Source organism: Barbatula barbatula (assembly GCF_947034865.1).
Source record: "Barbatula barbatula genome assembly, chromosome: 18".
Classification (NCBI taxonomy): Eukaryota; Metazoa; Chordata; class Actinopteri; order Cypriniformes; family Nemacheilidae; genus Barbatula; species Barbatula barbatula.
In genome coordinates this window covers 11,755,502-11,771,859 of record NC_136781.1, presented here as the reverse complement: position 1 = coordinate 11,771,859, position 16,358 = coordinate 11,755,502, and the positions used below count along the sequence as shown (strand labels likewise).

The window sequence follows — 16,358 nt, the reverse complement described above, 5'->3', positions numbered from 1 at the left end:
CTTAGCACGTCATTGGGCCAATGGGAACTCAGAAGCTGTGGAGGAGGCTGGGTAATCGGCATTAAATTAAAGCAGATGGAGATGAGAGAATGCATGAGGACAGGTTATTAGCAGTGGCAGTGAGCTGCTCAGGGGCTACGGGTGGCAGTAATCCATTTTGCCCAGCCTTTGCTTCACTCACTTTAACATAATACCTGCCCCCTTATCCTGCAAGGTTATTTCTGGTGTGGTTTATTTCTGTTGTAAAGGCTTGACCGATGACATTCAGTCATCTTTGTTTGTTTAGTAAAAAGCAAATTGACACAATAAATAGTTCTTAATATATGGTTCAGGCAAAGTCCTTACCTTTCCCTACAGTAATTACTTATAAATTATATTAAATATATATAAATATATTTTAAGGTCAAATGTATTGATTTATTTCGAATACATATGAAAAGACTAAATGTACTTCAAACTACATCAATCACAAGCCCAGTGACGCCTATATGTGTCATCAATCCCAAAACATGCATAAGTGGAAAGTGAATCTGTCAGGTCTGAGTGGACTGTAGACATTCCTCCTGTGGCTACTGAAAAGTCTTAACAAAGACGTTATGCCAGGGCTGGCGGCACCTTAAGCATGAAGCACAGTGTGAATGGAGGGTGACCGGGGGGCTTGAGTTATGGGCGTATCACTTTTAACATGACCTTTCAGTTCCTCTCATCACGGGCCCTCCCAAGACGACACCAGCTATTCATCTCTCCACCTCCCAGGATTCACAGTCCTCCGACCTGATGACCCTGACCACACAGTATCCTCTTGCACTATTTATACACAGTTTTCATAAATAAACTTGCCACCAAAGCACCCTAAGCGCAAAGGCTCAATGTGTGGGCCCTCATGTGTGACTCCACGAATGCGTATATTAAAACTATTTATTTTTATATATTACCTTCTAACACCAGTATATATCTAACACCCCCCCCCCCCCCCCAAAGAATGGCGATTGCTTGGTGTTATAGCTGATTTATTTATTTTCTTGTTGACGCTTTTATAAGGTAAAATGAGATAACACTGCTGTGCAACAATATAACATAAGTATCTGGTCTTCTTTGCCTACAGGTGCAAAGTCTCGTGTTCCATGTTTGCACAGAATGCTGTTCCATGGCTCCATCTTGTGTTTAATGTGGAAATTGCGACCGTATGCCATTGTTCTCAATGCATTTGCAAAAACTTTGATTGCATATATCTGCACGTTTGATTTAGATTGAGTGGTCATGAAATAATTTCGATGTATCAATGGACTACTTACACGTTGTGTTCCGCGTTCTCCTCGATGCTGCTTCGTCATTTCCGGTTACAGTGTTCAGAATATCTACATGCTGAGATCATGGTCGATTATTTCTATTTTTATGTCGGTCACTTAATTAAAAACAATAAATCCTGTTTGCGATGTTAACATGTGATGATGTGGGTGTTTATGACAGATCCTAAATTAGCAGAAGTGAACCTGCTAATATATTTAATACACGTTTAGTCAACTCCCGAATGAAGCTATTGGGCCTCATTCTTGAAACATTCGTAAAAATATGAGTATATTTCGAGTAATTTGCGCGTAAAACAGCAAGACCTACCCGAACACTTTCCTCCTGGTTTCACAAATACTTCGTAAACGTCAGATCTCATTTGAAAGTGTGTACGTTAGTGAATTCCAAACATTCGTAAACTGGGCTCGCGTGCATGCTCATTCACAATTAGCAATAATCCGCACCTATGAGTTACAGCTACGTAAATTGCGTATCTAAGAATGATGGACTTCATTCTCTGGTTTGGCTACATTATATTGCATGAGTAAATACGAGACTATTAGGCTATGCTTACCAATAAAATAAGCAATTAAACTGTGTCCACCTAAGAGTTTTTAGCCAGCTAAAATAATAATATCCGATGCTCTTCTGAAACGACCAGCGGGTGGCGCTTGAGAACGTTTGGGGGCACTACGCGTTATTCCGGAGATGCGTTGGTTGCTGTTCTGTGAAATATCCGCAACAGTTATCCTACATGTTACTGCTATCTTATTTTGAAGAATATTACTGAAAATGGAAATGCTGTAATAATATTTAGGCCTACGTCTCCATTGTTGTGTAAAAAAAACCTTAACCCTCTTTCTCTCAACAGGTAGTGGTCTAGCTTTTGTTAAAACTAGTATCTTTGTATTAGCACATATTGTACTATTGCTCTCTTTATATGACATATCGCTTATTGCTCTTTGAACTCTTTGTGAGTCGCTTTGGATAAAAGCGTCTGCTAAATGACTAAATGTAAAATGGAAATGTATGATGGTTGGTCAATGTAGTGTTTGGCCCGCCTCTTCTCCACTGTGATTGGACGGCTGTGTAAAAAAGATAGCGATGAGCCCTCCGTTTTGCCCAAAGTTAAAAAGTAAAAAATAATAAAATACAGGGCAAAATAACTCTCGAAATATCATTATGACACACCGTGCATCAAAACGCATTGTCATCAGTTTGTCTTAAACAATGCAGAACGTTACGTGCAGTTTTACGCACGTACACGTGGTTTTAAGCGATTTACACAAAAATCTATTCTGCTTGTTTCATTTATTGTATGCACCCTGCAGCAGTCCATTGCTTTGCTAAACGGTGTTAGTCTCACTAACGACAATAAATCGAGACCCTACAATTATTGTTAAATATGTTGTTTTTAGACGAATTAGATTTTCTTTCACATTGCAAAATATTAAAAAAATATGAGTATTATAAAATAGCAATGTGCAGATGCCAAATAAATAGATTATCTGGGCAATTTTTTCTATTATCCTTAAACTTGTATAATTGCACTTTTTACATGTAGGCCTAGGCCTACGATCGAAATCATCATTGATTTCTTATTCACATTATTGCTTATTTATTTTCTATTTTTACTTTTAATGCAGTGCATTTTCTTACTTAAGCAATGTTTTGTTGTAGGTGTATATCCAGTTGTCTCCGGGCTCTGTGTAGATTAACAACACAGCTTCTGTATTATAGAAATATATTAAATAACAACATATATGCATGTTAAGAAGAACACATTATGCACATTAAGTATAGAGTATACAAATAAATAAATATACATAAGCACTTGCATTACAAACATTGCATAATGCTCGGGTGGATATCAACATATGAAATACAGAACTATAAAAACCGGCAGCAACAAGTGTTGTCGACTTCACGCCTGGCTACGACTGATCAACGTATGACAACAAATTACTGCGAGTGTGATTTGAAAGCACCGCTTGCTCTTTCCGGCGTGAAGACTTCAAGACTGTCCCAAAATGCACTCCCACGGACCCTAGGGACAAGTGCCCTGTCTGCACATCCTGACGTCACCAAGTGTGCACTCGGAGGAGGTCCACAAGAGCGGAGTGCGCAATTTGGGACAGGGCCCAAGTCCATTCAAATTTAGCACGTTTTCGATTTTTGTATTCCCTGTATAACAAATTGTACAAAAAAGTCACTCTCCCGTACCTTCTCTGGATCTGTTCCACATTGGTGGAATGATCTACCAGCTGCTACAAGACCAGCAGACTCGGTTGCCATCTTTAAACGCCTATAAACGCATCTCTTCCGTCAACACGTCGCTGATTGATTTTTCCTAATGCTCTTCCCTTTCCTTCTTTAAAAAAATAAAAAAATAAAATAACCCCCCTTACTAAGCTCACTATTGTTAGCTTTGTATACTGTGCTAGGCTTTAATGGACTAGTTTGATGCACTTATGTATTTTGTTGCCTATGTTGTTATAATTGCTTCCAATGTTTCCTCATCTGTAAGTCGCTTTGGATAAAAACGTCTGCTAAATGACTAAATGTAAATGTACAGTCAGTCCACCTTTAATCTTTGCGTTTTCCATAAAGCTTACTTACTTTTGCAGTGACTATACGGCTTAATTTATAGTTTAGGCTCTTTATTGTGAAGGCCTACGAAATCATATAAACTTGGAAAAAATCGAATGCATTTATGGTTAAATATGTCTTTTTTATAATGGACAAATAATTTAAGATCTTAAAGCAGTTTTGGGATCAGTGACTGTCCCGTTGTAGAGTGACAGATCGTCCCCGGCACGCGAAGCGCAGCTCCCATCATCTCCGCGATCTTCTTTAAGGAAGGCGAAGCTGTCAGCCACATTCACTAATGCAGGTGACCGCAGAGTCCGTTCATCCACCGCCGAGAGCGAAACATCAACCTGACCTCTCGGACAAAAGTTATCGCTATTGTCTCGAACAGTCTACGCTGGACTCGGAGGGAACACTTGAATGGAAGATAAGACCAGCTCGGGACAATATGAGTCCAGTCCGACAGAGGGATGACACCTTGATGTAAGCCTCAGTATTACTGTCAAAGCTTCTGTTTAATTGAAAACTGCCTGCTTGGTTCATTCTTTTCTAGACATTTTTGAACTAATTGTGCATCTTTGGTTTGATTTTAAATATTATAATATAACATGCGTGGCAGCAAGAAAGGGCAACTTTGTTTATTGTTAATAAATATTACAAATAAACTGGGGAAACGTTCTTTCATGGCAGGTAAGACCTTCAATATTTAATTGAAAAGTGCTCGGTGCTGCACACTTGGATAACTAATTAATACAAGACTCATAGAATCAGGGTATAGTCTTTCTCTTGGCACAAGCATATCTAATTGCCCGATCTACACACACCAGCATTTAGTTACGACTGAAGTCCCTTTACAAAGCTCTTTGAAAACAGGCGAAACATTTTCTTTCAGTGCGGCCTACATGTGCCAACAGTTAAAAGAGGCTCATAAACGTGCCTGACTTGCATACAGTTCAATTTAAACGTCTGAATGTCTGTATTTACGTAAAAATATGTATTTATTATCCGTTTTCTCTGATATAAAATATATTTTTCAGTTCAAATATTTATTTCAGTTTTTCAATATAAATTCAGTTCATGGGAAACAAGTGGCATTGGTTGCACTTACTGACCCATTTTCAGAACACCAAAACCTGACTACTCAAGTTATGGCAATGTTTAACTTAGTTAGATATTACCCCTTTTCATACTTTAACATTTTCAAACCATGAATATTGCTATTTTATTCTTATGCAAAATATAGTTGCTCTAAGTAATGTTTTGTGTTCTTTGAGGCTTCTCCTGGGAATGCTATAAAATTTGACAAGCTTGTTACCGAGTGAAATCAGTGTCCCGTCGTGCTTGCTGCTAAAAGACCGACACTAGAAAGAATGCTTGTCAGTCAGCCGAGCCTTTCTGCTGCCATGCTGCTCATGCATGTTTCATTAGACCCTGGCGGGCAACCTGCTGAAATTATTTGCTGTTTGCTCGGTGAGTGACACATGAGCCACTACTGACGCTGAGCTTCCTCTTTGACCTCTGCCAGCTGTTGAAGCCCTAACACTGGGCTAATTAGTTTTCCCTTTTCTCTGTGCTACGGCTTGTGTGGCAATGGTGTCAGTTTGTGTGTGAAAGAGTCTCTTTCTTTTGCTTGCTCCCTTTCTTTTACTTATAAGGTCTTTACGTTGTTGTATTCTTTTTTCATTTACCATTGCAATGTCTTCTGCAAAGATGTTGCTTCTGCCTTGACGTTGAGAGAAATGGTTATGTGTAACATAGTTTGACCAGAAGATGGAGTTGCTTGCTTGTGGATCTTGTATAGGGTTACATGTTTGATCATAAGTGTGATTGACATGAAAGACTATAGTGTGACATGCTGTACTCTACGTAAAAGAATATGCAGTTAATGTTGTTTGTTCTTAAAAAAATCAAATAAACATTTCCACAACAATGAAGATATGTACAAAAAACATGCATTTCAATGGAGAATCGTATTGATACAGAGTTGGTCATAAATGATTTAAATATTTTTTGTACAGTATATCATTAATTACATTAAATTAAATTGCCTGATTTTAACTTATAAGATAAACATTATAATTAATATAAATTGAACCTAAAACCTTAATGATGACATAAAAAAAATCTGTCGATACCTTATGCGTTATATGTGCATCATCCTACTCAATGAATACGTTGTAATCCCTAATGTTGTTTGGGAGGTGAGGTGTGGGAGGCACTCACCTCATCCAGCATCTTTAGCCTCTTCTGTTTTTTTAGACTGCTCAATGGTTTTAGAACTATGATAACTCTAAGCATGATGTCATTCCTACAATCTCCTTTACATTGCCTTGGAGAAATATTTCGGGATAAGACAATCTTAATTTGTGGTTTAAATTGAGCCATGCAAGGGAGGGTGGGGAGTTACCTGTGATGTGGCACTGTATCGTGTCATAACACTCCCTTGATGGAGCTACAGGAACAAATGCTGTTAGAGAGAGAAATTTACAAGGCGATCACAGATTAGACAATTGTACCCATGCACGGTGCATTGGGCTTTTGGGTGGGTCTCACCTTTGACCACCCTACCCCCTGTTCTCACGTACTACCCGAAACATACAGGGCAGCGTGCCATCATAGATATCCAGGACTTATGGTAATTGGGTAAGTTATGACATTTTAACTCCTTTTAAAGAGATAATCTTAACAAACATACTCTGAGTTTGAAGTATACTTATATGGCCATATATTGGCCTATATTGGCTATAAAAATTGTAACTTTGAATAATGCTCCTCTTTATAATTGTCATTGATTAGTAATATTGTAACATATCTTTAACTCTTGTGTCACATACATATATTTATGACATAAGAAGACCCAGAGAGACATTTATAGAACAATATCAAACCAACCAAACAAAGCTATATTTTCAGGATATTAATAAACTTTGTGCTTTATTTTACAGTTCGATTTTACTAGCTCGGGATTCTTGTCGTCATAGTGATAAATGTGACACTCCAACAAGACTGTATATTGTACTTTGATCTTGTACTGTCTAAATTATTCATGACATAATTGGCAGCTGAATTAGAGACCGTTTGAGACAAAGAGTGAAAGCTTGGAGTCGACAGCATCACGTGACCTTCATATGCCTGCAGGGATACGCTTTTCAAACTAGAGACAAAAAGGATTGAAAGCATTCATTAGTCTCATACAGTTTTTTACAATTACGCTTAGGTAACAAAAAGCTTCAATTATAAGACTTTAAATGATAATTATATGCTAGTTTATGTCACAATAGTTTGATAAATTGACTTTCAATATTATTGTTGTTAATACATTATACACATACATTTGCAGCTTTTATTTTCCTACAGATGACACAATCCATCTTAGCTCTTAATGTCCCAGACTGTCTCACTATTGCCATTCATTTTATAAACAACATCTTTATTTTTCATTTTCAAGGAAAAAGCTGCTCAAGGAACCCGAAAAAAGCATTGGCTCAGTGGCTACACCATTTACCAGAAGTGTCATCAGGACACCATCTGGTGGCGTCAGGTACTGTAACATTTAATTATAAATAGAAAAAAAATATGACTACACATTACTGTGTAATAATGTCTAATTTCTAAAGGTGTAGCATCACATCATGCCATTCATCTGCTGGTGGCATTACTCCCATGAGTCACCTACCATCCCGTTCCGGCAGCCCAGCCACTGGTCCTGGTCTCTCCACAGAGCACAGCTCCATCTGCTCCTGGAGATATGATGTAATGTTTTTTTCACACACTACTACATTGCAGATGTTATGTAGGCCTTCCTGTTTTTACCAAGTGAGATATGTTCTTGGATCAGAATCATTCCAATCAACCAATAAGATCTGTCCGATACGTTAACCATTATATTTATCAAGGTTGTCCACAAACCCAAATATAAGAATTGGCAGCTATTCAACCATCTCCCAACGTCGTCATTCCAGTGTGTGGTTTCGTCTTTGTGTGCAGGACTTTGAGCGTGCGAACACGCAGCATGTGTGTCTGCTGTTTAACTCTGTGGATGAGCTCCTTTATGAGGGAAGCGTCAGCAGCCGCTCAGAGTCCCTGCAGGACGAGTGTAAGGAGTGGAACAGTCGCACCCCTCATCTCAGGTCTCATAAACATTGAGAGATGAACTTATTCTGTGGCTGATATGATATGTTTAACTTTGCTAAAGTTGCATTCCTAACCACAGAATTTTAGGCAACCAGCTGGAGCCTCCGAAACAGGAGGGAGTCGAGTACATACGCAGAGAAGAAAGCAGTTCCAGAACTTCATTCGCCCCTTTAGCCTCCTGCCTGGACAAGAGAGACAATCACAGAGAGTAAGCAGATACCAGACTATTCTTTCTACCGACAATCAGATAGAACAACCAAAAAAGACACGGAACTGATCAACTATTGTTTTTGCTTTTTGCAATAAGTATGACGATTTGTTGTACTGATTTCATTTTGTGATTACAATGTTTTTCAAGAGGTTTCTGAGAAGCATGAGTAGATATTCAACCTTTGGACAAAAGCGTCTGCCAAATGAATAAATGATATATAAGGAAGTTGTCATTCAACAGCCGTTTAATTTAACAGCACTGAAGTGTTGATGAAAGCTTTGAAAGGCTGTCTGTCTGCTTAATTCTCCACTCGAGACCATGAGCAGTGAGGTCTGGCTGACTCAGGGCCAGCACGGATGTTGTCAAAAAGCTTTTTGTTTGTTTCTAAAAAACCTTGATTTATTGAATTGCTGCAGTCTGTTTTAAAAACATTTGAATTATAATTTATAAATACAATACATTACAAATACATTATCGACTAATAATAATAATAAGATATTGATTCACGCTGATACTAAACTGATCTACTAAGGATATGATTACTAAGGAGTTGTTATAGTTGCTGAACTTCTGAACTTTTTAAAGTCGGCCTTATCTTACCATTGATGTTTTATCTCTTGATTAATGGACTCGCTGTATTGATTGCATTGTGGCCTTTTTTACCTTTACTGCACTTATATATTGTTTTGAAGTATCAGCTGAAGCCTAACATCCATTTTACATTTGATATGATGCGTAAGAGACAGACCCTCAAGGATGAACTTGAAGCCTCTCACCCGAATAAAAATATGCAGTATGTTATTTGGAGAAATGGGAAGTTAAAACACTGAAAATGCCCGCAGGCTGTGCATTTGTCAGTCTGGCCTGCAATGTTAGAAATTAGCTTTTTCCCTCATCTCTTATCTTCTCTCTCATTTTCTTTATCTGCCTTCAGGCTGAATGTAACAGGCCACGGTCTGGCCCCGGGCTTTTGGTGTGAGCAGTCCATTCTGAGCCTCAGTTCTCCACTCTCTGAACATTCGGAGGAGGTGTATGAGGCAGAGGGCAGTATAGAGGAGTTTTTGGCTTATGATGGCAAAGAAATGTAGGTTGCACGATGTCTTATTCATAGCTGACAATATCGCTACATATTCAGCTTCTGAGACCATTTTAAAATGATTTACAGTTTTTCTGAATTTACTATTTATAGGTATGTGTTCAGGTGAAATGATCATTTTATTTTCACAAATTTAAAATGAAAACTGGAGAATCAGGTCAAAATAACAGAAAAGATGATCTGTAATTTTTTAGCCTTTAAATACTGCAAAGAAAACTAGTTCACATTTACTGTTAAGCAATACAACAATTGTACATGTATTTAGCAAAGTTGAAAAAAAAAAATTTATGTGCTGACCTTGATTTTTGTCACGGTTTTCATGTGTCTTGTCATGTTGTCAGCCTTTCACTTTGCTGTTGGATGACTTCTGAGGTTTGATTTTGTTGAAATTCAAGAGACGCTGGAATGGAATGGCCACAAAACATCTAGAAATACTGATGCTTGAAATAGTCTCTTAATTTTTTCTGTTCCTGCATTTTTATAAACCATATATCTTTGCAACAGAGTTAAAGGGCACTTGTGTTTGAATAGTTTAGAATCAATAGTAATTTACTGCTTCTAGAAGTGTATGGGGGGCTCAAATCTGATTTAGTTTGTTCTCAGCTAGTTCTGAAATCTCATTTGGCCAATGAACTGCAAGACTCTGCATTTAAAGTTTCATGACTGAACTAGGCCATATTCTGTTAATTTCAGTTTTCGTTCTCTTCACGTTACTATTGTTAAATCACTGTGAGTTCACACTGCGTTAAAAGGCACAGTCAAAACCATCTATAAAGTACACTATATAGTGTACATCCAGCAGAGGGTTTTTCTGAATGAAAGAAGTATATTGTGACATTTGTGTGACTGTAGAGAAGATGAGGAGGTGAATCAGAGAACAACCAGAGTCCTCAAAAGTGGAATCCCCCCGGTGTCCCCTCATGCATGCATCCGTGACGCAGTAACAGATGAGCTGTTTGATGATGCATGGAAGGAAGTGGTGGGTCTACTGGATGAGCTCTTACACAAGTACTGCGAAAAACATCTCCCAGGTGTGTCTGCAGTGCTGTTTAAATTTAATGGAGCCACAACTTTGGAAATGCTTAAAAGTGTTTTGCAGTACTGAATTTAGTCCATGTTGGTTAGCAATGAGGCTTTACGCTGGTGTACTCCTAAATGTTGAAGCTTACTAGGTATAGATTTGGTTTTCAGGAAAACAGGCCCATGTTGCACTTAGGGGTGCATTCATTATTTTGTCAATACAATGTTTTGTTCTTTTTTGACAATAGACGACACTACTCAGAAGAGAACTTTAGAAAACTCCAGTAAAGAACCTTCCTCTTACTTTGCGCTAAAAGGACATCCCATTATGTTGTCCAGAGGGTCTAGTAGTAGAACTACACTCCTGTCAACCGGCGGAAATAATATACAGGTGGCAACTTAAACAAATTAGATGTAATTAACTTTGTGACAAAGATGAAGACCTATAACTGATAACTCGTTCTAATGTTATAAATTCACCATCTCGTTTCTTCTTTCAGGACTCAAGCGCCTTCAAGATGAATTTAAATGGTGTCATGACAATTCAAGCAAAGCCTCTGCAGCAGAGATATCAGGGGTTTGGCGAGAGATCCCCGTAAGTCTTATGGATTTTAGAAAGTTTGCACAAAAACTAAGCAAATCATACAGTTTTTTATTATTGACTCATATCGCTGCACAAAACAACCATTAAGATATGATTAAAGTATAATCCATTCATAGTTTTTGGCACGTGTTTTTTCGTTGCTTTTCCTAAATTCAATGGGGTTAGTTTAATCAGGAAAACAATAGGGGTTTTGACTATAGATAAATCAACAAATGAAGAACTGCACCGTGATCTGTCTTGATTTCCCTTAAGGTATGACCCAGATGACGGACCGAGCGTGTTAATGTGTGTGAAGACTCATGCTCTGAGAGGGCCAAGTATACCGACACAAAAACTCATACCCCAGCGCAGACTCCCGAAACTCAACAGCAGGGTTCGGATATACCACAATCTGACAAGAAATGGAAGCCAACCAGGAACTAAATTGTGAGCTGTAACACAGCATAGATTAACTGCACTATTAGTAATGGAATGTCACTTTCTAATTGGTGAAATAGGTGAAACCACAACATTGTGAAAATACACTGTATGGACAAAGGTATTGAGATGCCCCCTTACAATGAACATGTTTATCTATTCCACTAATTCTAATGAAAACAAATATGAATGCTACACCATACAATACAATGCAAAATAAAACTTTACTCTTTACATTAAGTTACCCTTTATGAAGCATTTATAAATGTGTTCATTAATGATAAGTAAGTAGTTTACAAATGCATTATAAAGCTGTTATAACTGCATGAATTAACTGCATTTCTAATGAAATACCTGCCAAATAGTGAGCAGGTATAAGAAAAACAACACAACACCCTACAGTGTCCAGACAGCTAATATTGCAAACAATATCAAGATAATAATGAATTTGAAATAATGGATTTGAAATAGCGAGTCAAATAAATGATGAATGAATACATTAATAACATATGAGTTAAACATGGCTCACTATTTGGCAGGTATTTTGATAGAATCCCTCTTTTTATTCATGCAGTTAACACTGCTTCATAATGCATTTGTAAATGACTTATTTGAATGCATTATAAAGGGTACCTTACTGTAAGTTTTTCCGAATTTTGTTTCCATCTTTGTTGCATGTGTTCTGAAATGACTGAACCCCTGTGTTCAAGCCATTGATGGAATTGGGTGATGAGTGTTTGACTGAATGGTGTTAAGACGGGATCAGGTCTGGGATTTATGCAGACCAGTCAAGTTCTTTCACACTTGACTGAATCAATGATTTCATTTTGAATCTCGCTTTCAGTGTTATTGTCATGTTGGGATAGATTAGGGCCGTTCACAAACTCATGCTATTAAATGCACAGCATTTTCTTTAATTTCATTATATGCTGTAGCATTAAGATTTGTGCTCATGGAAATGACTAAAGTAGTCAAACCTGTATATTAGAAGGGGGCGTCCCACTTTTATAGTGTATTTAGCTTTTTAGTTTTTATGCAGAAATCTGGTTTTAGCAGAGGTAACACGCGCAGTTTCTGCCAATCTCATATTAATCTTGAGTACCTGTTGGGTATTATTGGATACTTCATATCTCTAAAGAGTCTTTAGTTTAATCATATTTATAAAAAACGGATACTTCTGTATGATTATTTCCGAAAACTGTCAAGCTCCTGGAGCAGTGCAGTGGGTGTATCTAAAGGACGAGCACACGATACATCACAATACATTGATCGGAATGCATGTTAGAAAAAATGTATTCGAAGCCTGACGGAGTGCATCGAACACCGAAATACTACGTCATACCTCCAACTCATTTTATGAGAAGTTGACCATGTTAAGCATGAGAAGCCAGCACATGTAACAGTGTAAAGAATTAATGAAATGGCATGTTACCCCCGCTTTAAACAAGAAGATCTATTGCAGCACAAGATCTGCATGATGCAACTATTTCAGTATACAGTATGTGTCTGCAGAATAAATGCAACGTCTTCTTGGGTCCTGTTAATAACAGACAAAGGCCTGCTTTTGAAACGCAGACTCCTTTTAAAAATCGGTCCCTGAAGGTGCATTGCACCCTTTTAATCGTAACACTTTTAACCTTGTCATCACTCTGAAGAATCACAGATAGCCTTGAGCTCCTGCAGGAGTAAAAGGCATGAGAAAACACGCAGACTGCTAATTAGAGGTTTCTCGCAGATCGACTGTGAATGAAAGCTTGTCGTCTCCACCCGTGAGTGCCATTCAGAACCACAGGCTGCCTCAGATTCACTCTGAGTCTCCCGAGCAGGAATACTGTGCACCTGTCTCAAGACTTCTCCAGGTACAGACATCAGGAGTGTTTTAAACATTGTCCTATTCCAATATTTGCTATCCTGAAGTCAAACACATATGACTCACATGACTTTGTTTAGATCTTTGTACATACTGTAAGTATATAAGTCATTAGCTGTTTGGGCAGCTGCCTTCAGTTTTAGATGAGGGTTTATTTAAATCCACTTGAACTAAGGTGTCTCAGCATTTCCTGAAACGTAAACAGCTAGTTGTGTAGACTTTGACCACTGTAAACAGAGATAGCTGCTGTTTTAAAAGGGGCGAAAGGGTTTTTGGTCTACAAACTCTGGTCAAAATGACATTAAAAACATGGGATGCCCTTTGCTCTTTCGTTGCAAGTTGCAAATACTTTTAAACTAATATCTACACTCGGTTTTATTTTTATTGGAAAGTACGACAAGATTGTTTGACATTCTGTCTGTATTTATTTCATATGAAATCAAAGCTATATGATTTTTTTCTTTGCCTTTTAGCAGAGAGGGAGGCTATGGAGAGGTGGAGCAACCAGTACCATGAATCCAATTCACAACCTCCCGCTGTTAAGAGAACCCACCCTGTTGCTGGAGTCTCTGTCCCGGCCCAATACTACCAACACATTCAGAGTAAAACTCCTTTAGGATGTCTTTCTTCTAGTCTACTCAAACATTCAAATTTCACTCACCCTCATGTCATTCTAAACCTGTCCGTTGTCGTTTTTAGCCACTCTTGTCATAACAACAATATTTAACAGTAATAGGAACTGTAATAACAGTAAAAAGTAAGGGTTCTTACTATAAAGTCTTCAAAAAGTATATTTTTGTGTTTAATGGATAAAATAACTGCATTTAAGCTGAGGGTGAGTAAACAAAATACTGACAGAATTTGTGTTTTGAGTCATCAGTTCCTTTATTATGAAACTTGCAAATGAAAATTAAATAACATTGAAGATATTGACGTTCTGGTAACTGCAGGGGTAACAAAGTTTAAAATCGGGTGTTAAAACATTGTGTCTGTTGTTAATATCATGGTTTTGTTTTGCTTTGTTTCGTTCAGTCAGAAACGCCCATGAAAAGATCCTTTACTCCTATGGATTTCGCCTGTAACATGAGGACAAGTCGAGGTCCTATGAAGGGTGGGTCACACGTATCATTTAGACTTGATTTGGCAAATGACAGCCGATATGTTTAAACAATACAACTAAGTTTTGTGAAGCCAAATAATTATTTTATACCTTTTTCAGTTAAAATGATGAATAAATGTTTTCATTGTTTTTATTTTATTTTCGTATTGATGAATCTGTGATTTGTGTTTTTTATTTGTTAATGTAAAGTCCGACACAAATTTCCCGTTAAGGGGACAATAAAGTGTATTTCATCTTCAACATAACAAGTGCCCTTCGGTGTTTGCTGTTCAGGGTTAATGAAGCTGTTGATGTGATTTTCATTGGTTGTGTCCTTTTTGATGCCTCTGAAAGATTTGCCTGCATGTTTCTTAGGTGATAGCACACCTATGGGAGTGACAGGCTTCAGTATGAGTATCACTTCTTCTACAGCGAGCGGATTCCTGGAGTGTTCCACACCCAGCAGGAGACGTTTACCCATCGCCTCCTGTACCGACGGGGAAGGAGGAAACATACCACTGCTCAGCTTTATAGGTAAATGTACTGCAGGTTTATGTGTTTTCAATCTTAAATAAGCACATTATATTGCATAGACAGATATAAAGTATACCTAAACCAAACTGACTTATAAATCACACAATAGGTGTACATTAATGCACCCCTTATGTTTATTTACTATAGAATTCCTGAAAAGTCATTATTGAGGCCATGTAGATTCAGCAAATAATGATCCCGAAAATAATCAGTGACTAGGGGGATTTAATTAAAGGGAGATTTTGTGAGTTATAAATAAGAAATGGACATTTTTGGACTTCGGAACACATGGGATTTATTAACACTTCTAACAAGGCAAAGTGCTAAAGGAAAAAGATACACACAAAAACATATTTGTTTCCTTAGTAAATAACTAGAACATTCTGCTTTCAGGTGGCCAGAATCATCGGAAACAACTGAGCCGCTTTCCTGTGCATGTGAGAAAGAAATTTCAGCCGGTCATGCAATAACAGAGCAGCTCATTTTATAATTGGATAAAACTTAATTTATCAAAACAACAGCTTATGATAACCGGCCAGAAATTACAAATGCAACAGCACAATATGTTATCACAGTCATAACATCGGCTTATTATGTTGTTTACTGCCTGTATTGGCACAGTTTTCTACCATTTGTCAAATTTTGTCTGACATCCCTTGCATTTATGGACTAGTTTTCTGCAATGACGTCAAATTGGGAGCAAACTGGAAGAATTTACAGATTCATCGGGATAGAGTGTTCTTTGTGTTAAATGCCAAACACATTTTGTTAATATAAAGTTATGATTAATATACAAAATATGTCTGTGGCCAATAGACTTAATGCATGGTAAATGTATTTTTAGCGGGAGACTGTTGATTTTATTGATTTAAACTATTCAACAAAATTTGTATTTGTTTTTTATTCAAACTCATTTCATTTGGCCTTTTGGTTGCTTAGCAGAGTTTTTCGCAATACATTTTTTATATAATCAATATATCAACCTGGTCTCATATGAAATACGTATATAATATATTGTATATTGCAAAGATTAGCAATTTATTACAGTGATCGATAGGGTAAAGAATTATAGATAAACTCAGGTGAAGAGATAAAAAGTATGTAGATACTGTATTTAAAATAAAAAAGTGAATGTTTTAACACTGATATTGTCAATATTTTTACTCTGTTATTCAACTCTGGCCAAGCACTGGATGACTAGAATTCATACTCTCTTGCCTTAAAAGATAATCCCCCTAACCCCAATGTACTGCACATTACCTTCATAATAAAAAACTAGACAGATCGTTTTTTTGGGGTACACTGTAAAGAATTTACATTTATGTAATTTACTGGTGACAGTTTGTTCAAATATAAATGAACAAAGTCTTTATAAATAACAGCCTCGTGTAAAGCTTTCTGGGAACCAAAATTAGAAATAAATGTGGATTTCTGGTTCCCAGAATGCTTTGCATGGTGCTGTTATTTTATCAGGTTTTTTTCTGTAACGTTAAA

At 37.4% G+C, this 16,358-nt stretch overlaps 1 protein-coding gene across 1 annotated transcript; it reads left to right on the top strand.

Annotated features, from left to right (window-relative positions):
* Window positions 1–6,511: 6,511 nt before the first annotated feature.
* On the top strand, window positions 6,512–16,003 carry fam149a (family with sequence similarity 149 member A; the record flags this gene model as incomplete). The annotated part of the gene is made up of 15 exons (XM_079479456.1): window positions 6,512–6,522; window positions 7,328–7,420; window positions 7,503–7,632; window positions 7,867–8,009; window positions 8,093–8,221; window positions 9,159–9,308; window positions 10,173–10,351; window positions 10,589–10,731; window positions 10,841–10,935; window positions 11,197–11,370; window positions 13,097–13,220; window positions 13,705–13,833; window positions 14,264–14,342; window positions 14,706–14,864; window positions 15,258–16,003. The coding sequence occupies 15 exons, from the start codon at window positions 6,512–6,514 to the stop codon at window positions 15,332–15,334; spliced, it is 1,815 nt and encodes a 604-aa protein (XP_079335582.1). The 3' UTR covers window positions 15,335–16,003.
* Between the last annotated feature and the right edge of the window lie 355 nt (window positions 16,004–16,358).